We start from the raw sequence: 23692 nt of genomic DNA on the forward strand, positions 1-23692 counted from the left end.
GATGCATTTTCCAGATTTGTTTTACTTGAAGTCTGACTTTAATGCAAGCCACCTTCATTTCAATTCCAAACTCATCAGTAAGTCAGTCTGAAACAAAATCCTGCACCTGCTGTTAGTTTTAAGTAAAAGATTATTTAAAACTGGTTTTGTCTGGAATGTTGGGTGGAGATAGGCGAGGTTGGGGGTGCATGGGCTCAAATTCAAGGCTGTTGGGCCTCCACAGATCACCACACCTATTTAGCATGGACCTCCCTCTCCTCTCCTCTCCTCTCCTCTCCTCTCCTCTCCTCTCAGGGCTTGTTTTTCAAGAGTCCCACTTCCTTACAGGATGTTTGGTGTGGGTCACTGGATGCTGGCTTCCTGTGTACTGGGGAGGGGCTGACAGCAAAGTGAAGGCCAGACACCCTGCAGAATGTTGGGTGGAGGTGGCAGCGGAGGGGTGGTGGTGTTACACAAACACAGAATGTGAAAGAGAAGCCCAGCCTATTGTTTCTCATGCAATCTGTGCTGTATCATGTTATGAGTTATGCTGTAACTTGCTTTCCACAACGTACTACAAGGATTAGGTTTCAATCCAAGTACAATTTCAAGGCCTAGCATTCCTTTAAAGGGGATATTTTACATAAAACTCACTTTTTGCTTCTATGTGGATCTCTACTCCTAGATAAAAACATATAGTAGAAAGTATAGGTGTGTTTGTTTGTTTTTTACTGGAACTGTAAGACATGCAAGTGTCCAATTAAGATTTTCTGATTAATCAATTCCCATTCATTGGTTAATGTGATGTTTTTCTTACAAATGTGGTTGACTCCAACAGATAGTGATGCTAGGTCTGACGTGATTATTTAGTTCTCTGAATATGTGTGGATTTTTTTCGGTTTGCTCAGTACCACAAATGCCTCGGTTTATAACTTTTACAGAAAATAAGAATCAGGTTGCTGGTTGAACCTTAATGTAAAACCAGCAGCTCCAGTGAATCATGTGTTTTTTATAAGCTTTAAAAAAAAGAAAATCCTAACAATAAAGATGAAGAGCTGCAGAGAAAAAGAGATGCTGATACCATGTCACAATCCAGGACTCAAAGCAAGCATTAAATCTAACCAAAAGAAGGGGGACGGCAGCAACAGAGAGGGAAAAGTGGATGAAGTCATATGGATGTCTTTTGTGTCTGTTTACTTAAATGGGTTTCTGTGGAAGGAATCCTTAAGCAGCAGCAGGGTGGACAAACTGCAGTGGCTGCAGCCCAGGGGTCGCAGGCAGGGCTCAGGCTTGGCTATCATTCTCTGTTTTGTCTTCAGCATCTGTGTTCAAACAACCCTTTATAAGTACTGTTTGTGTTGTTATTGTTGTTGTTATGGTGAAGGTGACTGGTCTCACCCTGTCCTGGTTCTCCGTGTGGCCTGAGGAAGCTCTGAGGGGTTAGAGGAGGCCTGGACTCCAGAGCAGGGTGGAGAATTCCTGGATGCTGCCTGTAGAGCTCCAGCGGATGTTTAGAGCACACATTAGGTGTGACCAGTGATGTCATTGCTTTTGTCTACATTATGAAATACCTTTCATAACACAATAGTCACACAGCGTGAGTGTGTTGCTTTTCGTGCATGTAAATAAACACTTACTGTACAGTAATGCCTGAAATGCTGGTGTGTGCATGCATGGGAGCCCTGAGTTGGTAAGCTGCAGAGATGTTTGAGGGGAAAAAAGTTTAAATTGATAGATTCTTGTTTTAAATTTGAGTTGTTAGTGGAACAGTGTTGGTTTTGCCAAGCAAGTGAATATAAGTTAAGTTAGCTGATGCAAGTCCTTTAAACCAGCCTTTCTTAGAAACCATGTATTAAACCTGTTTTACATTGATTGTTCTGTACAGAGTTGGACACATCTCTTGGGGTGATGCTGCCATCTAGTGTTTGTGATGATGTATTACAAACATAGATGAAGGTGTGAGCTTGAGTTTCCTGTCAAACTCTCTTTTTGTCTCTGTCTATCTGTCTCATCAGATGAATGATATAATGCTGTACACCTACCCTCAGCAGGATGGGAAATACCGGCTTAAGAACACACTCTCTCTATCAGGGATGAAGGTGTGTGTATTTCTCTTTTCCTCTTCCACACAAAAAAATCTGTAATTTTTAAATATTAACTTGTTATTTCTGAATTTTCTATTTCTGGTGTATTTTGTGACCTCTGACTCAGGTGAGCAAACCTGTCCTGGAAAACGTTTTAAACTGTCTCAGAATCGAGGTGTCTGACATCACTATTACACTTTCTGCCAGGTGAGCAACAAAACAGACATGATGCGCCTGTGGCAACATTCTGAGTGCACTGGCGGTGTTCACCTTTGTGTTTCTCCTCAGTTCGGTGGGAGAACGAGAGGATTGGTTCCACACTTTGAGTCGAGCTATAGCCGACCACGCTGCAGGACTCTGCACATTTGGAGGACCCTGCAGTGAGGCAAGAACATCAATTGATGCAATTACAGCAAAATCATTATTTTAAGTGGAACACTGTGTTTCATCTCATTAGATGAAAGAAGAATTACTGGTAATTAGTACATTTTAATTGCCTACATACTGCAGCTAGAGATCATTTTAGTACCAAAACCAAAAGAAAAATCAACAGTCATATTAAACCTATTAAACATGTCTATTTATCCCCATTTTCATTATTTTCTTCTTGACTTCACTATTTGTATCCTGACTTTGACTTGCTCAACATCTCATAAGCTGCAAAACTCAACAGCTCTTAGATTATTTTGTTCTTGCATTTATTAAAATGTCAAGTGGCCTGCAAGGTGCCTGGACTGCGGTCCAACAGACCATTTTGTCTAGGATTCATAAACTGACAAATGAATTAAAGGTGTGGAACATTGAAAAATTTTTAGCGATAATTTCTGATTATAATCAGTCACACTGAGTTTTTCATGCAGGCTGAACATGAACATAGTCTCCTACACCTATCTCCTACATTATCTTCTGATAGAAAACAGACAGTGAAACTCTAGGATTGGAAACCCCTGACAGATCTACATCACACTATCACTTAACATTCATGGACTCACCCCTCTTGACTCGCGACGGAGAAGGCTGTTGTTGGTTTGGCGTCCAAGAAGCAGCAGAGAACGTCTCAGCTAGTAAAAGCTAACCATTAGCATTAGCAACTCAACCACACAGCAGAACTCCTTCAGGCTTGTGTCATTTGTGGAGATAAAACATCAATGTCACAGAGCAAACAGAGTCAGTGGTAGAGTTGCATTACTGTAATCCAATCCAAGGCAAAATGTCCAAATATCAAGAAACAATATTCCAAATCCTGCCATCTGAATTTCTCCTCTGATGTGGCACTCTGCCAGTTCCTGGAACAAGCGTATCTGAGTACCCCCCCCCCCCCCCCCCCAGAGTACGACTTACAAGGCTGTCATTCCTACTAGAGACCACTGCAAATGTATCAATTAAATGAATGTTGTACACCTCGACTGGAAGGCAAAGATCAAGCAGAGCTGGCATGAAAGTACTTTTGCAGAGAAACACAGTGTATTGGGTCATGCAGGCTGTCTGCAGGGAAAACGTGGCCTAATAGACCACTGTTATGGAACTATAATAGTATTTTTGACAAATTCATAAGTTTAATCACACAACAAAACAAGTAAAGGACTTTTTACATTTCGTCCCAATATCATCCCAACAGGATCGTGAGAAATTATGGATGGCTCTGGACGAAGCTGCGCCGGTTCTGGTACCAGTTTCCCAAGTGATGATGTGCATGAACTGTACCACTGACTTCAGCCTCACCCTCAGACGACACCACTGTAATGCCTGTGGCAAGGTCTCGTTTTATTTTGTGACATCTTTTTAAACAAACTATGTTCATGGATCAGCAGATGCTAATATGTTTTATCTCTCTGAGCAGGTGGTATGTCGAGCTTGTTCCAGGAACAGATACCCTCTGAAGTACCTCAAAGATAGGGTGGTTAAAGTGTGTGACCACTGCTACACCGAGCTCAGGAAAAGAGGTGATTCCTCGTTTTCAGCAATTGCACTGAGAAACTGTTTTTGCTTCTTTTTCAAATATGATGTTGAAATGATTCTCTAGTCCTATTTCCTGCATTAGTTTCCAATGAAAATTTGAAATGCTCGGTCAGAAGAAGCAACAGAGATCTACGTCACACTCAGCTAGCAACTGGAGAAGGCTGTTGTTGATTTAGCATTCAAGAAAAACCAGAGCACGTCTCAGCTAGCAAAAGCTAACGTTAGCATTAGCAACCCCACAACATGGCAGAACTCTTTCAGGCTTGAATTATTATCATTGTAACGGAACATCAATGTTGCAAAGAAAACAAGAAGAGTCAGTGGTAGAAATGCGTTGCTGTTAGCCAAATAGGTGTCTGAACCATTGTCTGACCGCCCCCCCCTAACTTCTACTTCCTGAAGCAGGAGCGCCAGAGTGTTTTTTTTTTTACACCGAGAACAACTCACAAGACATTCATACAAGAGACCACTAATGCAAGAGATATACAGATTTAAATGTAACCCTGTCAAAACTGGTGGTCAATCTTTGAATTGGTATTTTGTTTTATTCCTGTGAGTGAAAGGATCGCCTTGTGTGTGTAGCGTTAAGGATTGACTATGTATATTAAGTTATCAATAAAGTGTGATATTCCATATAAATATGAAATATCCATCTGATTGGTCTTTGAATGTTTAATCAGAAGACTTTTGCTTCTTTGACTATTCAGGGAACATACACACTTCATGTTGATCTAGACAGAGTCAAGAATATAGTTTATAAAAATGATTTTAATTCTCTCTTCCTAAACTAAATAAAAATACATGACAAAGTTTGAATGAAATGATGACTGTACAGATAACAGATGATGAATGGAATGTGAGCTAGATGTTTTAGCAAAACCTCGTCAGTGTCTGAGAGAGAGCTTGTGAAGTCTGGGTTGCAAAATCAGTTTGGCTGTATGGTTTGATAAGCTAAAATGTATTTATAAAACTATTCAACACAATCTGTGCTGATCTACGCACCCTTGTGTGAAGCTCCCCATGCGATCTAGGGGGTCATGAGATCAAGATGAACACTGCTGATGGCATGGATCTCTGGTACCGGAGCTCGTAGGCAACTCCGAGTATGGCCTGTCTAGTCTGGGTTATCTTCAGGTGACGGCATGAAGCCGGAATGTCTATTTTGCATCTGAGGCTGTTCTGTGGCTCTTAAAAGAGCAGTTGTCTGATATTACCTGCAAGCATTGCAGAGAGGCTTTGACCTTGAGGTCAAAAGAGAGGATGGTTCCAAATGCTTGCTCACCAGTCGGTCGAACCAGGAGGCAGCGAGAGAACTAACCAGATCAGGAAGTGATTCCTGTATTTATCAACTTTTGTTTTATAAATTTGGCAAATCAGAATTTGACACGTTTAAAAGGCGTTAACAAAATACCTCAGAAATCACACCTTCACTCAGATACTCGGATCTTAATTCTCAGTGTGAAGTGGAAATGTTTTTTACACATTTATGTGAAGTGAATGTTAAAACCTTAATATTAATCTTATGATGTATGAGTATACTTATAAACTTGTTAAATCAACAAATACTGATCTGGTGTGGTTTAAGATCTGAAATGAATCATTGCAGGAAACATGTTCATTTTAACACATCATTGATTAATGCACACATTATTCAAACTTAAATCTTTGGGATTTAAGCATCTTGTTCATTCAATACATTTGATTATATCAACCTATAAAGTTGTAAAGCCATTTAGGATTCAAGGAAGATGAACTTTATTCAGAGTGAAAGTGCAGAAAGTCTTGTCTTCCGCATGGGCCTTGTCTTCCTGCAAAGATAAGAAAAGCACTTATGGCTAACTTATTTTGTTGCACAGTCGAAGATCCTTACTTTTCTTGTTTGGAGGCCCGACTGATGTAATATGTCCCTGGATGTGTGATGTAGTTTGCGTCTGCAAATTAAAAGTTAATTTCTGGTCATTTTTGATGTGATACATGATCTTTGGGTATGCTACATGTGTATGTGTAGGTGGCAGTGTATCTGGAGCATGTGGGAACTCCAGCCCACGGACCCACCGGGCCAGTCGTCCCCTCTCTGCTGTCTTCCAGAGCCTGCAACCCCCCAGCCTGTGGAAGTCCAGAAAGAGCACCTCTAATGTCAGCCAGGTGAAACCCTGAAACAGGCACAAGTCAAAAAATCTGAAATCCTTACTGCCTTCCCATAACGATGTGTTTTGCTAACCACTTTAATTTGCAATTGCATTTTACTTCTATTAATTGAGTAAAAATCATTCCCTGACTGGGAATCAAACCCAGGCCGTGGCAGTGAGACACCAAATCCTAACCACTAGACCACCAGGGACACTATCTGAGTGTGAAGTTAGTCCAATTGAATGAATGGAATTTGCATCAGTTGCTAGCAAGTTTCACTTGCTGTTACCAATCTAATGACAGGAATGTGAGCCCCTCCCGCAACCGAACAGCAGCTTACCACCGACTGTTTGATCTCTTACGACAGGTGTCTCTTGGTGTGGAGGGCTCCACCATGAGCGGAAGTCTGCAGCGCCGAAAGAAGAGCAAAAGAAAGTGGAAGAGGCTGTGGTTCCTCCTCAAAGACAAGGTGCTCTACACCTTCACAGCCCCTGAGGTGAGGGGGCACAGAGTCTCCCACACCAGCCCCAAAACACACACATACCCATTTAACGCTCAAGCAAGACAAACTTTACTGCTCTACTCTTCAGCCAGCTCAGCTAGATCTGTTTCAAGCCTTTTCAGCCTCATGATCAAATGACTCACTCACTAATGGAGGGATTCTCTGTGCTCTCTTTCTTTCTTTTCATCCCACAAGTGTACACTTGTGAGTTATTTTCTTTTATAGAAGAATAAAAATTGTGCTAGTAGTTTATTCCGCTCCTAACAAAAATCTTGTGATTTTAAAAATATTTCTCCCCCTTTTCTGCAGGAAAAAGTGGCTTCAGAAAGTCTACCTCTGCAGGGCTTCACTGTCAAGCTGACCGAGAGGCCCGGAGGAGAGGAGAGCAGCAACGTGTTTCATTTGTACCACAAGAAAACGCTCTACTACACCTTCAGAGCCGAGGATCCGCTTGCTGCACGCAGGTCAGCGTGGCTGCTTACAGAGGGATAATGACAGATAGTTGGGCTGTTTTGTCCCCAATGACTGAGGGGGAGATTTTTTCTGATAAAATAAGGAGAGAGAAACAGGCATGGAAGTAGGTTTAAATCATCTTTGTAACCAATTGCTCCATTTAAATATTTGCTCAAATGATCCATAGCTTTCAAATGTTTTTTTTTCCTGTGATAGATTATGTGACATCAAAATGAATTTTGGTGAGGTGTTTTACCATGTATTGGCTAAATATCTTAGAAGTTTAAACAGCATTTCAGATAGCTCAAAAAATTTTCTTGCTTCTTCATTTACTTTAGTTTTCAGATCATGACATTTGCAGTATGTTTTAAAGGCATACTATGCAACTATTCATATGTTTAAATAATTTTCTTGAGCCAGAATGTGCTAAAATGACCCTTTACAGGGTTAATGAAATGTTTCTCAGACCTCTCTCTGTGGCCAGAGACCCTAACCCTAACCCGTCACTTGTTGTTTTTGCATGTTTTAGATCATGAACATAGCTGATTGGTTTGATTTAGTGATATTGCTCCTGTAGAAACTCACGAAGGCTGAGGGCATATTTCAGCAGTTTAGATTAAGGTGTTAGACAAAGAAACAGCAAGGAGATAAGTTTAGCTTGTGGTTCCACTAAACGGACACTAGGGGGTGCTAAAAGCAAGCAAAACTGCCAGTTGGGTTTTTGAATAAATTTTGTGGAAATGAAGAAATTATAGAATAGAATAGAATAGAATAGAATAGAATAGAATAGAATAGAATATACTTTATTAATCCCACAGGGGGGAATTCACTGTCTACAGCTGCACATACACTTGAAGAAAAATGATAAGATTACAGTTAACTAAATACACAAAGGCTTCAAGCTATTATTGTAACGTTCCACCTCTACTCCTTATTATTTTGAAAATGATCAGTCACTCTGAGTTTAACATGCAGGTGGAACATGAAAATAGTCTCCTACACCTGTCTCCTGCATTAACGTCTGATAGAACATAGACGGTGAGATCTAGGATTTGAAAAGTATTCTAGAACTACGTCTGACTGTTAAATTAACATTCATGGACCCACCCATCTTGGCTCATGACGGGGAATGCTGTGGTTGATTTAGCATCCAGGAAACAGCAGAGCAAGTCTTGGCTAGTAGACGCTAACCATTAGCATTAGCAACCCCACCACTCAGCAGAACTCCTTCACTCCTTGTGTTATGTATGGTGCTATAACATCAGTGATTCAGAGCAAATAGTGTCAGTGGTAGATTCGCATTGCTATTAGCCAATCAGAGGTAAGATGTCTAAATACGACTCCAAGTAGGGAGCCTAAGTCACACCCATCTACTTCCGGCTCATGGGTCCTTGAAAGAACGGAAAAATGAATGCAGGTCAATGGGACTATTAAAGCTGTTTTCTAATCCTCTTTGTGTGCCATGGATTTCACAAATGATGTTCATGAATTTTAAAGACACATTTTGATGCCAAGAAAGCACTTTTTTCAAATAGGGGCAAAAGTTATTTTAGGTTGTGTGTGAAAATATGTCCAGGACCACCAAATTGACGTCATCGAACCGGACACGGAGAAGAGCAGAGGAAAAATGGTTAAGACCTCCTTTCAGGAGGAAAGAACCACCATAAATCTGGCCATGTGGTAAGTAGCAGCTACACTAGGGAGATTCAATCTAGACTAGAGGAGGTTCAATCGTGATGTCATGTATGCAATATCTGATTTGATTCATAGTAATTATGAAGTTGTACAAGCTGATAAATCTCATAGTAGTAAGTGACAGGCATGGTCGAAACACACCACTTTACTTTTCGTTTAAAATGAAGTACACCATATGTACGATCCAGGGCGTAGCCCCGTTGACTTGCATTCCTTTTTTTGTTCTTCCGGGGACCCATGAGCTGACTGGAAGGGGCGGAGACTTAGGCTCCCTATCCAGTCATCTTCTGCCACTTTCTCCTCCGGTTGACTTCAACAGCCTCAAACCGGAGCATCTGAGCTTTTTTTCTCCTGAGTATGACTTTCAAGACATTCATTCCTAGAGACCACTGCAAATGTATTAAAAATATGGGTAAAGTTCTTCTTTATTGTTGTAGTTTTGTAATTGGTGCGCCATAACCTGTGGTATATTTTTATAAAACAAGGGAAGAGCTTTGAGGTTTTTTAAATAGTATGATTTCTCCAATGTAAATAAAGCGTTGGCCAGTAAAAGACAGTATGTTACACGTTTTAATGCTGTATTTCTATATTGCAGGTGGATCAACGCCATGGAGGAGGCTACTGTTTTATAGCACCTGCTGAATCAGCCCTGCTGTCTTGGGCTGCAAGAACTTCTGTGGAGAACAACAAAACTACTTGCTGCAACTGAACACAAAGAACCACATCTGTCCTGTGGAGGAGGAGCTAATGACTTTAAAATCACCAGTGGAGGTCATGAAACACTGCCATCTTGTGGTAGGGAGCTGAAACTGAGACAATACTTGTCCGATGAGGATGAAGGTTACATAAAAAGTTCCCAGGATTCGTCCCTTTTCAGGAGCAGCATGGATACATCTGTGAGCCTGAGGCAGAAGCTTTATTTCTCTGTCTCTTTTGTTTCTATGAGAATCATCCTAGAAAACAACTGTACAGCTGTTTAAACATTAATGTATTTTTAATGGGGAGAATATTCCAGCATTAAATGCACACTTATATGATCAGCAAATGAAAAATAAGATTCTTTCTAGACGTACATGTAGAAAATGTCAATGTTTGGTTGTTTTATGCACCATTAAAATCGTATTGAAGGTGCAAGACGCATTTTCATTCTCGTTTTTCATTTGCTGGTTTTATAAAAAGATGTGTGCTGTTCTTTTTAACCATTTCATCATCAAACTAAGAATCAGCGGGTAAAGCACATCGCATCATTTGCATTAATATTCAGAACTGTTGCCGCATCCTTTTTGCAACAATATTAAAATATGCATATCTCGTGAATGTTTAAATATATACCAACCTTTTACAAATATCTGTTTGTCTCTGAATATATATTATGAAGTATACTCTGCAGATATTTGAAGGTAAACATATGGTTTATTTGTATAAAAATGGTGTTATATAGAACTCTGATCTTAATCAAGGCTGTATGTGAACATTATATTTCCTGTGGAGTTTTATTCAGTGTTACTTTTGACTTCTCAGTAGACCCCACCCCACCCCCCCCCCCCACCCCCCGTTGGCATGTCAATCAGTCACAAGTGTTACTGCAACAGTGAGCGCCATCAGAGATGTTTTCACGTAACGTGTCTTCGTCACACGGATCTGAAGGGCCAAATCACTTCCTTCCAGTTGAATGCAGTCTAACATTTAATGATGAATGTGCCTGAAATCAAACTGAACTCCACTTTCTGTATGTTATCATAGTACTGTATGAACATGCTTTGTGTTCTTTTATCCACTCTTACTCTTTTTGCTTTGCAAAACCACTTTTAATTTCATCATTTCTGCAGGATAAAACGTGGTTTCATTTGAACAGCTCATGTCTTCTGCAGAACCAAACAATTGGATTTATTACATTTAGCTCTCAGACACACATCCTTTTCCTAATATAATGACCTAAAATCAACATTTGTTCCAGTCTGAGTGCAGCTGTGCTACACGTAATCTTACACCTGTCACACAGCATTAAAACACATGTTTTCATAAGTTTTGCTCCATTTTTCTATATCTATTTTCTCACACCTGCGCTGTCATGATTGTATTTCTATCGTTTAGTGCACTGTAAATGTCTTTGTATATAGAAGCATATAAAACATAAGTAAAAAAAAGTTAAACATTTAGACAATAAAACATAGTTCTTGCATAAAGAACATTTTTCCTTCTGACTTAATTAGCACTTTTTAAATAAATATGGCAACTATTTTTCAGCGTGTCTTTTTAAAGACAATTAATTAATGACAGTTATTATTTTTTTGTGCTGATAGGAACTGATAAAGGCAGATACCAACACTCACTGTAGCCGATTTGTATCTTTTTTAACTGAAGTAAATAAATGTGAAAAAGAAAAAGGCACAACTACAAATAAGGATGTGTATTGGTGAAATTCTGGTGATACCATATGTATCACGGTACAGGGGAGACTATACGATATATCGCAATTTATTACAATAGATTCAGCCAGATGATATTAGTGATTTTTAGACCGAATTTATTGTAAGAAATTTCAATTAAACAGCCCAAACTGATACGTAACATGTTTAACAAGAGGTATCTGAACCATAGTAGAGGGATTTACATTTCAATGGTGGAAACAAAACCCATTACACACTGCTGTCAACTAGCGGTTGGCATTTGAATTACACCTGAAAAATAATACATAAATGTTTGCATGTAGATTCTTCTAAAAATTCGATACATGGCTTTTGAATATCAATATAATATCGCAAGAAAAATATCACAATATATTGCTATATCGATATTTTCTCACATCCCTGGCTACAAATCACTGTGTCTCTTAAGTGCAGTCCTGTTGGACGGATGGTGGACCGGGTGACTTCAGGTTCAGGGTGAATCCCTTCTGAGCACCAAGTGATCCTGTCTTCTACCTGGTAGATGTTCACCTCATAGAATAAAGCTGCAAATAAAAAATAAGACAACATTTAGAAGATATTTGTCAGCAAAAATTGAAAAGAAGAATAATGTCTAGGTGCCCTAAGATAGCTGCAACTAAAATTAATTACATGAGAGAGAGCGATAGTTGTCTAGGTAACAGATGTACAGTACTTCTTTCATCTAGCAGGGTGCAGGAGCACATCAAAGATCCAATCAGAACTTCACAAAGTGACAAACTGGAGTAAATGTTTGAGCTTCAAGATAGAAACAACTGGTGAGCTTCATAAAACAGTAACCAGAGCTGGTGTCTTTAATGTGGACAAACGTCTTATTATACATGTAAACGAGTACATTTTCAAACAACTAACCCTAACCCTAGACTCCAGTCAAACGGCTTGAGCATCTGATGAAGTTACCACAAGCCTCTAGAGGTTTTCTAGGCAAATCTACTGGAAGGAGACAAAGAATTGAGAGTCAAAAGCTGAAGAGTGTTGTTCAGACAACATAAAGCATTTTTGCTTGTTTCCTCTTCTACCATTTCAAAGTAACGACCACAGATCAGACCCAGTGTGAAAGCTAACGTGCTAACTGGTGTTTTTTGAGTTAAAGCAGCTGTCTGAGTTGCACAAGATTTTCTAAACAGAGAATAAGGAACCAAGAGGAGTGTTTTTGCCACTGCATTAAAAACATCATTTTCTTTTAGATAATCTAAAACAAGGAGACAGTTAGTCATGCATCGTCATAACAAAAAAAGGAAGATTGGTGGGGATTGCTCTACATAAATGATCCCTGGACTCTTGGTGACATAATAGTTTTATGACAGAAGGGCAAACTTAATTTGCTCTGAACTGGAGTTTGGTCATGTGATTTCTGACACATTAAGACTAGATTAAGAAAAGTTTTTCATCAGCAGCCTGCAGACTTCAGTCATCAATCAAGCTTTTTCCTGCATTTTTGTAAAAGAAACATTTTCTGAAGTTGACTTCTGTTGGTTCATGTTCTCCCTGTGCTGCTGTATGTTCTGATCTAAGAGCACCATGATGGTGTGTGGGTGAGTAGATGGAACTCTCAAAAGGGAAATAAGCTTAAAAACAACCAAAAAAGATGATTTCACGTTTAAACTAAGAAACTTGCATGGTTGATGAGTATAAAACCCACTAATGACAGAATTATATATATTATTATAGAACCACCCTATTTATGGACATTAAATTCCCTTGTTTTCTCATGTTCAGACAGGTTAAACTATTGCAGTAATTACACACAAGAAAGGTTTGAAGGATTTTCAAAGAGTACTTTTCTTTCTCTGGAACACACACGCGCGCGTGCGCGCACACACAAGAACCTGAGCATAGATTTTTTTAGAGAATGGAAAAAGCCGCTGAACAAACTAAATCACACAATGTTCTAGACTCTTCTCACGTTCAGACTGTGTGTCATTTGGTTTGAAGGCAGATTTTAAAGCATTTTTTTTAGATTAAAGGAGCTGGAGTTTACTACTATAATGTCCTTTTCTATTTGATTATCTGCCTCATTATTTTTGATTTATTTGATTACTTTGGGGCAAATTTTCTCGAACATTTAAAATGTGATTAATCAAGATTAATTAATTACAAAGCCTCTAATTAATTAAATAAATTTTTTATGGAGTCCCACCCCTAATTTTAACCCAACAACACCCACTGATGTACTTAAAGAGTTTTATTACCTTGCAACCATGTTCACAATGAATAAAGGGCTTTGCACTAGTGGAGTGTTTCACCAGCTTTGTGTTGTCGTGCTTCAGACCAGGGTGGGTTATCTCAAGACCAGTTAAATGAAGCAAGAGTGAAACTGTTTTTTTTTCTTTCTTTTTTTTTTTTTTTGTCTTCAACCACGCACTTCCCAGTTTCTGTGCTCAAAAAGGAGAAACTTTCTAGGTTGGAGAAGTAGCAAAGGCTGAGGAGTATGAATGAGATGATAAAGAGATAGTGTTAGATTTAGTTTAAGAGAAATTTCCTGGTGAAAGGATCTCTTTTGTCATTTTAGGGGATTTTCTTTTTACATCTCTTGCTGACCATCATCCTTTTGTTAATTTAAGCACTGACTATGATGTTTAGCGAGGATGAATATGAGAGGTAGCCAACACAATTAGAAATGTCCAGTTCCCAAACCTGGATAAAAGAAAAATCCAATTCACAAAGAAAATAAATTCCTAAATCTTGTGTGATCTATTTTTTGTTGGCAATGTCTCAGCTACTAACACATCTAATTTTAGCTCAGTATCTGTAAGGCAGAACGATTTACAGTTGATTTGGTTGATTAGTGACGGTAGCCGTCTTGCATCTCTAAATGAAGATATATTGGGTTATTCACACATCTTGATCACACACTACAATATATTTACAATTAACCAGTAACAAGTGACAAGATGTACAAGTGACAAGATGTGTGATGGAGTCACACCAGGTAAGCTAATTAATGCTTTTAATTGGGGACCCAGTTAAGTAGTCACAGGCAGATTACCATTTGGAATAACAATACACATCTAACATTAAACACATAAAATACATACAGAAATCACAACTAAGATTTTCATTTACTATCTGAAAGTTTGATTGATGTCCATACATGATTTGTTCTCTAAAACAATAGTAACACATACATATACCGACAAAAACCTCACTTTCCACCTTTCAATCATAATCCGATTACATCAAATGCAAATCTCATGTAGATGGAGTCACCTATCCGTCTTGGAGTTTACAAAGAGCTAAAATCCAAAGTGGAATTTTTACAGCTAACAATTTTGAACCCTGGAGACATGAAGGGTATTTTCTTTTTACTGTAATTCTGGTTCGTACAACAAAAGATCCCCATGACATGACATGCTGGAACACTTTGCACATCACGTGTATTGATTTTCTTCAGGGCACAAGGACAAGAAGTCATTCTTTTTTGTTCTTGCTCTTGCTTCTGTGTGCTACAAAAACAGAGAGAGGGAGAGAGAGAGAGAGAGAAACTTGCTGTCGTCATGCACACTAGATCCTGTAAAACCAGAATGTAGTTTGAGAAGAAAAGGGAGGAGCCACAGCATTTACCGTAGGGGAGCAAGAAGCTGGGTGGGTTGGGTAGGAATGTCTGGTCAAAAAGTCTAAATGTTTTATTGGGTGTGCTTAGTTCTCCGTTTAGGACTACCAGCTGGTGGAAAATGAAGTTGCAGGTTAGAAGACATATTTGAAAGAAGTGAAAGAAGCACTTCCTCTTGTGTGACTTTCAGTCTTGTTCCTCTTATTAATGAGGATGTCAGTGTCAGCTCTGGCTTACACAGACTTTGTGGAATTCCTAGTCATGTGGATAACAAACTTATTTCTCTAGCGAAGCACCAGAGCTGCTGTGTGAGATGTTGATCTAACTCCTGCTTCTAATCGGTAACTCAGTATTCAACCTTCATTACCACACTGGTGCGTCATTTGTTATCCTTGTTTTGAAACTATAAATAGCTCTTTAGTAACATGGCAGCAGGTCGACCAGCCCTCTCTGTTATATGGGTTCTGATGACTTAGGACCATGGGATTACAGAGCTTTGTGCTAAAGTGCCACGGGCTATAAGGGAAAATGTGTCTCATTTGTATGGCTCATATTTGATAATCTCAGTTCGACTTCCTGGTTAGTGATTTCTTACCAGATTTATAGTGTTTTTGGTTTTATTAGAGAAAAATAAACCAAGAGGTGTTAGCGTGAAACCACAGAACAGATTATGAATTCTCTTGTTTTGCTTTCGGCATTGAGAACTTGAGTGATATGTCATGTAAAGTTCAGGTCAAGGTGTGGTATATGGGTAGCAATATAAATACTTATAACAGAAACGGTTTGAACTTTTATTACATTGTGTTATATGTGTGTCTTGTACATGACTAATCCTAACACCAAAGAGATGACTTTTTAAAGTGTTTTTGTGTGTGTAGAAGTTATATATGTTATCTTACCAGTGGCAGATAGCTTACCAAACAGTCTCTGTTCGAAGAAATAGAGTTTATGTCCTTCAAGAATCATGAGCAATCTGTGGTAGTAATGGGCTATTAGTAATGCATTACGGTAACACTGTTACTTTTACCAATAACTATTAATCTGATGAATTACAGATAAGGTAACTCAGTTTCCGTTACCTTACACTGTATTCGTTCATTATTAGTTATTTGGTGTACATAATCTGTCCAGCAAATTAATTTGCTGGATCGATGTCAACAAATCAGTATTGAAAAATTACTTTTTGTTTGAGTTTATATTATATAATTGACATGAAATTAGGTTATAAAGACATTAATAGGCACATTTAAAATATATTATTTTAAACATTAACTAAATTGTTCTTTTTAACAGTAATGCTTCACATTTTTGTATAAGTAATGAACAAAGTAACTGAATTACTTTTTGAATACAGTATCTATTAACTGTAACTAGCACTAAAAATCGATTCTGAAAATGGCCGAAATGTGTGTTTTTATTATTCTTACCTGTTCTATTCAGTCTTTCATTTTTTTAATCAGCTTCTTGGGAATTCACCTGTCTGACGTCACGTGCTCGCGCGCTGCCTTCCTATAGAGCCGCAGCTCAACCTGGCAGACAGACTGGAGTAGAAGGAGCCTGAATGAGTAGGCGACTTGAGCACTTCCTCAAAAACAATTAAGTCTTTGAAGTCGCGGAAAATCGTGGTTCTTGACTCCAGATTCGCTACAGACTCGACAGAAAGGACTTTTTACGGCTCATCGAACAGGTACGCTTTATTTCGCGCAGAACGACTAAAATAATTCGCCTTTTCGACCCAAACTGTAGCTCATTGTTTTGACTCTTAAAGGAGACGTGCCGTCATTTGAGCGTAAAAGGTTCCCTGTTTTTGTTTATTTTTGTTCAGTTTGGTTAGTTAATTTGTCGTTTAGTGAAACAAACCCTTTTTTCAAATACATTAAGTGTTTGTTCTGTCTGAGATAAGAGCATGTTTAGTTTCTCTGATATTATTAAACCACATAGCCTTTCAGGTTAACGTGTGACATCTATTTCTGTGTTTTAGTAGACTAAAATGATATATGTTGATTTAAATCTCAAAACCCTGCTGCCACTGTTTAGTGCTTGAATGTAATAAAATAACACTTTAAACTAGCAGCATTACCTCCATATTCCTATTTGTTTTATTATTAATAAAAATTATAGTTCTAAACTTTTGTAATTTATAGCATAAATCTTAGATTTGTACCTGTAAAGGTGCAGTGTGCTCTTGAATTTCCCAATTAACAGTTGATAAAACAGCCCTGACAAGTTCTTCAGGTTTTACATAACCTGCTTAACTTTGATATCTAATTTGTTTTCTTATTCAACCAAACGTGGAGTTGCAGGCAGCTCAGATATTCATGTCTGAGGTTACTAAAATTCTGATTTAGTTGTTTTGTCCTTCGATCAGTTGGAATACCAGCAGCTGTCAGGTTGTGGCTCATTTACTTCTACAGGGGCAGTTTCTGTTCATAACTGAGAGCAAAGTCCAATAATGTGAGATTTCAAAGGTTCTTTGTTCATGGCACTCAGGCCTATTGTATATAACAACATGATGAATTAAATTCATCAAAGAAATAGTTTAAGGATGGTAAGAGTTGTCTGTCTGTGTGAGGATTTCCCCGCTCTGCTGTTTTTTTTTTTTTTTTTTTGGTCCCTTTGAAACCACAGCAGCTTAGCTGCTAGCTCACAATTTACACACACACACACACCACTTTATTTTGAAATAGTCCCAACATTGATTACAAAATTCTTGTGACACACACTCCCACGCTGTACTATGGAGGTTCCCAGAACCTGCTTTGTGAAGGCAGCACAGATTTTGTGAGCTCAGGTAACCCGTATCTACCTACAGTTTACATCTGCCTGCACTTACCTACCAGTGTGTCAATATTGGCTTGTGGCACCAGGAATTGCTTGTAGGCTCCAGAAGGAGATCTTTGCTATTTGAGGAACCAGTTTAGTATAGATTCTTGGATGATTAAAGACATTTTGCACATTTAGACTGATCCTTGACTGAAAACTTGAGCACTTATACCTGGTATGGATCTAATATAAGACTTGTTGGTACTTGCAGAGACAGCATCATTGGCTTAGCTGATACCAACATATCTCGATACACCGTTAATGAGCTAATTTTACTGAGATCCAAAAAGAAGGCACAAACTGATTTTATGTAAGATTTAGTCTTTATTTTGAATGATTCAGCTCTCATTTGAAATACAGATCTGCCCCTAATAACAATACTACAGCAATTCATTAGGGACACTTAATTGCTATTCAGTTTAATTCATTTGATGTATTCTTGAAAATACAAACATTTGTAACCATTTACTGTTATGCATATTAATCCTTACAGTAGAATATAAGCAGTGTCCTCATCATTCAAGTGTTTTTACTTTAGATTAATAATATTACATGAATTTTGTTATCTTGTAGTTTAGTTTATTTGGAACATCATTATTAAAGACCAGATGACTCAGTGTAAAGATCACAACAAGATAAACAAAAACAAAACATTTAATCTCTTCTAGAATATTATTATAGGTCGTCATATTCTAAAAGGAGTGGGTTGATGCACACACATTAAATCCCTCCCCTTCTTCGTGAGCCTACTATCTTAGCGTTAACACAAGTGAACAAAAGCTTTAAGGGCAAAACACCTGCTCATAGCTACATGCTAAAGATAGCCATCACCTGTGTGTTCAAACGCAGACGTTTCACAGGTATCTGCACATTCAGCTGTGGCGGGGTGGTGATGATTGTTTGGATAAGTAGATGTCTTTGTGCACTCGCCTCTCCGTCCCACACGCACTCCGTGTAATCTGTTTTCCTACTTGGCTGTCCTTGCTTTATGCTGTTCTGTTTGGCTGAGCTAAGCCTTTGTGAACTGTGAGTGTGGCAGAAATGGACACCGCTTTAATGCATGCAGAACACACACACACACACACACACACACACACACACACACACACACACACACACACACACACAGTAGCAGGATTCTTTCCATGTCGCTATGGTAGAGTTGAAGTCGGGCCAAAAACAAAAAGCTGCTCAGGGGTAGTCGCAAGCAAGACAACATTTAAAAGTTAAAGTCACACAGAGGTAAAGTTCACTCCAGCTTTTACTGATTTGATTCTTTCCAGGATTTCGTGTTGCTGTTGAAAATGTATCAACTTTGGCTTCTCTGACTCTGACCTTCAGCAGCACATCTCTGACTCTGCTGACTGATTTCCTTTTGCATCTGAGCGTGCGTGTGTGCGTGTGTGTGTGTGTGTGTGTGTGTGTGTGTGTGTGTGTGTGTGTGTGTGTGTGTGTGTGTGTGTGTGTGTGTGTGTGTGTGTGTGTGTGTGTGTGTGTGTGTGTGTGTGTGTGTGTGTGTGTGTGTGTGTGTGTGTGTGTGTGTGTGTGTGTGTGTGTGTGTGTGCACATGCATAAGCACACCTATGTGCTCTCATGACCACATCTACTCTGTTAAAAGATTTTTACATTAAGAAACATTTAAGGGAAAAGTGTTTTTTATTTTATTAAATCTGTCAAGTAAAGAATAAAATGGTTTATGGATGCGTTCAGAGGCTTTTCTCGTGTTAAACTAGAGTTTGATTCCTTCGTTTAATTTTGTGTCCTGCAAAAAACTAATTGTAAAAGTTGAGCAAAATGTTCCTCAAGCTACTAATAAGCCATCAGTGAACTCTAAAAGTTTATTTCCATGTATTTATAGTTTTATTTTGGTGGAAAAAACACTGAATTTTTAATGTTTATAGTTTTTTTTAGAAATAGAAAAATAACCCTGTAACTGTTCCTCATCATTTTAGCAAGAAACATTGCCCCACACTTGTGTAACTATATAATAACCCTAACCCTGTAAAAAGTGCATGAAAGTAAAAATACGGGTTTGTATGTGCTGATACATTTAGAAATATGCTGAATGCCCTCCCAAATCAATCTAGTTTTAGTTTGCGCAAACATTCGCGTACAACACACATTAGGCTGAGTCTGTCATGCTTGATCAAGTTTAACCTTTATGTAACTTACTGTTCAGCTGTAATTTCCCACAACACCAAACACCAGAGTGTTCAGATTATTTCATGGATCTTTGCTCTTTCCCTAAGCAATGTTCACTATTTAGTTCTCTGTCACTGTCCATTTATTTATGCCAGTGAGGAATGAACGCAGTCCGGAAGGCTGGGTTTATTCGCTGTAAATTGCATTTAAAAAAGAGAATTTTTTCATCATTTAAAAATTTCCTTGACATTATTTCCTCACTGTTAGAAAAAGCAGTATCATTGATCGTCTGAAACCTGTCTGTGCCTCAACATTTGTTATGTAATCGCATCACAGCCCTCTGAGTGTTAAATGAGTTGTGAGGAACCCATACAGAGCACTGCATTAAAGATTCTCTGCTTGTCTTGAAGCCACTTGTCACCAGCTCAAAGTGGCCCTTTTAGCCTCAGTTCAATGGATGGGTCAATGTGCGTTGGGACGCTAATTTCTGTTGTGAAAGCAGGCTATGCATCTGTCCCAGACTCAGCCATTCTCAAGCCTCCTTCACCTGTAGGTGCAGTACGGCAAAGGCGGAGTGGTATAGCGAAGGCGGAGCTTTACGGCGTTGTACAACACAGTCCGTTGATTGGGGAACAGAAAAACATCACTGCTGGCGACAAGCAAAAGTGCTGTGTTGTTGTTTACACACAGATGTGAGAATGTCAGCAAATAGTAGCGAAGTTTAGTTTGCTTCAGGATTACAAACATTCCTCACTGTCGCTGGTGACAGCTGCATATAGGATGGTCTGCGGTTAACCCCGCCTGCCTTGTTCTCCTAAAATCCTCTGCCTCATACTGCTCAATACCAGCCAGTAACAAGCCATACTAGACTTCTCAATGGAATCTAAACTTAGCAGTCCTGAACGTGTGTTTTATGCCACAGATAATTTGGCTAGTTTACATTTGGAAATGTGATCTTAGCAATGCTGTTAAATTTTGCTTTATTTTTTTGAAGTTTCTTGAACCCTACATGATGTAAAATGGTAAATGGTTAGTTTTTATATAGCGTAAAACCCCCAATAGAAAAGCATTGGTATGCAGTTTTATTCAGATTGAATTGAGTCTAGATGAACTACATCTATAGATGAACTCAGACATTTTTGTTTGCTTATGTTTTCATATGTAACAGATTATCTCGTGCAACTTTGAAAATGGTGAGAATGAACTGAGTGACTCGTTGATAGTTTTGGGGTTTTACTTCATGCTGACTCATGAGAGGTTGCACATGGTCGAAATATTTAGGACATCAGTCACTCTTTGGAATTTTCGTTCCAGTAAAACAAGTACAATGGTATGATTCCTGAGAGCACGGGGCGGATCAGACGAGCATTTTCGTGCAAACCTCTCCGATGTAACCGCTTGAGTGATAGAATCGTTAAACCTCTGAATTCACTGTGAAGTGTCATCAAACCAGTCTGGTAACTTTTAATAGTTTTAATGTTTGTGTTTATGAAACCTGGTTAAAATCAGGCTGATGTATTTTCCTCCCTGGGGTGACGTGTCTCTTGACCTGCTGGCGAGTCTCTGACTCACAGACGCCTCCCAGACCTGCTCTGTCATGTTGTGACTTGTTTGGGCACGTGAGTGAAAATGACTTGATTGTCTCTTGGAAACAGTCATGCATATTTATTGTCTTCAATAATAGTATTGTGATGGAAAAATGAAACATTAACAATCAGTGTACAAATTAGTTTTTTACTCTGGGTCTTGTTTTTGCTCTTGTTGGTATTTTTTAGTTATTTATTTTTATACTATGGTCCAGCGCTTAGTGCAACTTCGGCTGTTTTTACTGATTTTTTTTTTTTTTTTTTACAACTAAATTTTTGATCGATTGGAAAAATACAGATTTTAAACCAGATTTTTGTTTTCAAGATTCTTTTGGATGCCCAATATAGTAGTGTTACATGGCCAGTTTCCACACAGCCAGGAACATAGATGTCTCTGTGCATGTGGGTGGGGGAAAAGACTCATGGAAGAGTCTTTGGTTTCTCCTTAAGTTATTAAGCAAAGGTGGCTGTGAGCCATGTTGCTTTTGGGGGCTGTGATGTGAAGCACACAGATTCCTACTCTCTTACTGAGGCTGTCCTTGCTCCACTGTGGCTGGAGCGGCGGTTCAGAGCTTCAGTCAGAGAAGAGATTTACTCCACTGCATCCAGATGGTTAATGAATTGCGCATGCAGGAAGCCACTGCTGGCTGATTCTATCCACCAATCAGAGGCTCCCCTTTATAGGTAGATGTGAACTTCAGCCAGCCAATCAGTCGGTAGTGGGTGTTTTGAGTCAAATTCACACAAACCTGACTGCTGGAGAGCAGGTAAAAAATGGTAGGCTGAGCATGGAAAATGCACAGGTTATATGAACACATTTAACCTACCAGGGCTAGACGGGGCAAACCCAGATTGAGTGAATGCCTTCATGTCTTCTTCTGGCTCTTGGAGAGTACAGATGCCTTTTTCCTCCTCTCCTCCCTATCTTATCCCAAGGCTCTTTGCCTGTGTTTGGGTGTACGGCGCTTCAGCATTTTCCTGGAAACTGGAAATTATTAAAAATGGACCTGGCCAGTTGGTCTCTCAACGTGATTGACTAAATTTTTTCAACGATGAGAATGGGAGAAGGGGCTCCCGGATGCCCCTCTGGGACAGAGCCAGCTGGGCATATCATGGACTCCTGGAAACAGTGGAACCTGATCTGCCTCTCTCAACTGTCTGTAGAGGATTCTGAAGACGTCCAGATATTCGTGGTGTTGGTGTCAGGTTTGGTGCTGTTTGGCCTGAGCGGTTACATGGCTTACCGGAAAATTACTGAGCTTTCGAGGAATATTGGCTCAATCCCAGAGCTCAGGGATGGATTACACCACGCTGTGAACGCACAAACTCATATAATAGTCGATGAGTCGTAAGCTTGGAACTTTGGCTGAGATTCAGGCTCTGGCACAGAAGGGGGATTTGATCAGAGAGAGTTGACGGGAAAGCACGGTTGGGAATAAATTAATTTAAGCCATTATTGGATCGAGAGGGGTTGGAGATCAACAGAACTTTAAGACAGAGAGGAAATTATCTCTGTCTGGCCCCAAAACAATTTCTTATCTGAACCTGGTGCTCTTGAACCTGTGAGGCTGAAGTATTCCCCCTTAGAAGAAATGTTGAATGCTGCCGTCGCCATGGCATCTCTGTCTCCCTATCCCAGACTGGGTGGGACTGAGACCGGTGAAGGTCAGAGAATCGTTTCCAGGAGTCACTGTGCTTTCTAACCCAATTAGCTCCCTCCCCTGTCCAAACAGAGGTGAAGAGCGCTGCTTATCGCGGTTGCATGCACTGATGTGAGGAGAATCCCCAACCCTACCTCCCCACCTAGTGGACACTTATGTTGTGTGATGTCTGCTGTTGCATTTCTGTCTGAGGTGTTTTTTGCGTAGCAAAGCTGCCCTCCCTGTGGAGGGTAACTCTGAAGTGCCTTTTTTTCCTCCACCTGACTCAATCCTTATATAAACCCTCTGATTACTATTAAGGTAGCGCAACTCGGGTTGCGAATGACCACAGTCACCAATTCTTGCCATGTGTCTATGCCTACGTACAGTGGGGCAAAAAAGTATTTAGTCAGCCACCGATTGTGCAAGTTCTCCCACTTAAAATGATGACAGAGGTCAGTAATTTTCATCATAGGTACTCTTCAACAGTGAGAGACAGAATGTGAAAAAAAATCCATGAATTCACATAGCAGGATTTTTAAAGAATTTATTTGTAAATCAGGGTGGAAAATAAGTATTTGGTCAATAACAAAAATTCAACTCAATACTTTGTATCATAACCTTTGTTGGCAATAACAGAGGTCAAACGATTACTATAGTTTGCCAGAGAGCACATGGATGATACAGCAGAGGATTGGG

General features: G+C 39.3%; 2 protein-coding genes across 5 annotated transcripts in view; both read left to right on the forward strand.

Moving 5' to 3' along the window:
* fgd5a (FYVE, RhoGEF and PH domain containing 5a) overlaps positions 1-9651 on the forward strand; it is a 50479-nt gene extending 40828 nt beyond the window's left edge. The window contains exons 13-21 of one of the 2 annotated variants that reach the window (XM_070549906.1): positions 1995-2078; positions 2191-2270; positions 2352-2448; positions 3682-3819; positions 3904-4006; positions 6031-6167; positions 6520-6648; positions 6964-7118; positions 9398-9651. In XM_070549906.1, the coding sequence (XP_070406007.1) occupies positions 1995-2078; positions 2191-2270; positions 2352-2448; positions 3682-3819; positions 3904-4006; positions 6031-6167; positions 6520-6648; positions 6964-7118; positions 9398-9434 (960 nt within the window). In that variant the 3' untranslated portion in view covers positions 9435-9651. The remainder of the gene's footprint in view (positions 1-1994; positions 2079-2190; positions 2271-2351; positions 2449-3681; positions 3820-3903; positions 4007-6030; positions 6168-6519; positions 6649-6963; positions 7119-9397) is intronic. The other variant, XM_070549907.1, reaches the window with a different exon arrangement.
* Positions 9652-12711: 3060 nt separating this feature from the next.
* The window catches only part of prkcdb (protein kinase C, delta b), a 34081-nt gene continuing 23100 nt past the window's right edge, over positions 12712-23692 (forward strand). The window contains exon 1 of one of the 3 annotated variants that reach the window (XM_070549912.1): positions 12712-12784. The gene's annotated coding sequence lies outside the window, so the exon portion shown is untranslated. Of the gene's footprint in view, positions 12785-15040; positions 15144-16351; positions 16490-23692 lie in introns of those variants that run through there. The other 2 variants (XM_070549911.1, XM_070549910.1) reach the window with 2 other exon arrangements.

Source organism: Nothobranchius furzeri, chromosome 3, assembly GCF_043380555.1.
Source record: "Nothobranchius furzeri strain GRZ-AD chromosome 3, NfurGRZ-RIMD1, whole genome shotgun sequence".
NCBI lineage: Eukaryota > Metazoa > Chordata > Actinopteri > Cyprinodontiformes > Nothobranchiidae > Nothobranchius > Nothobranchius furzeri.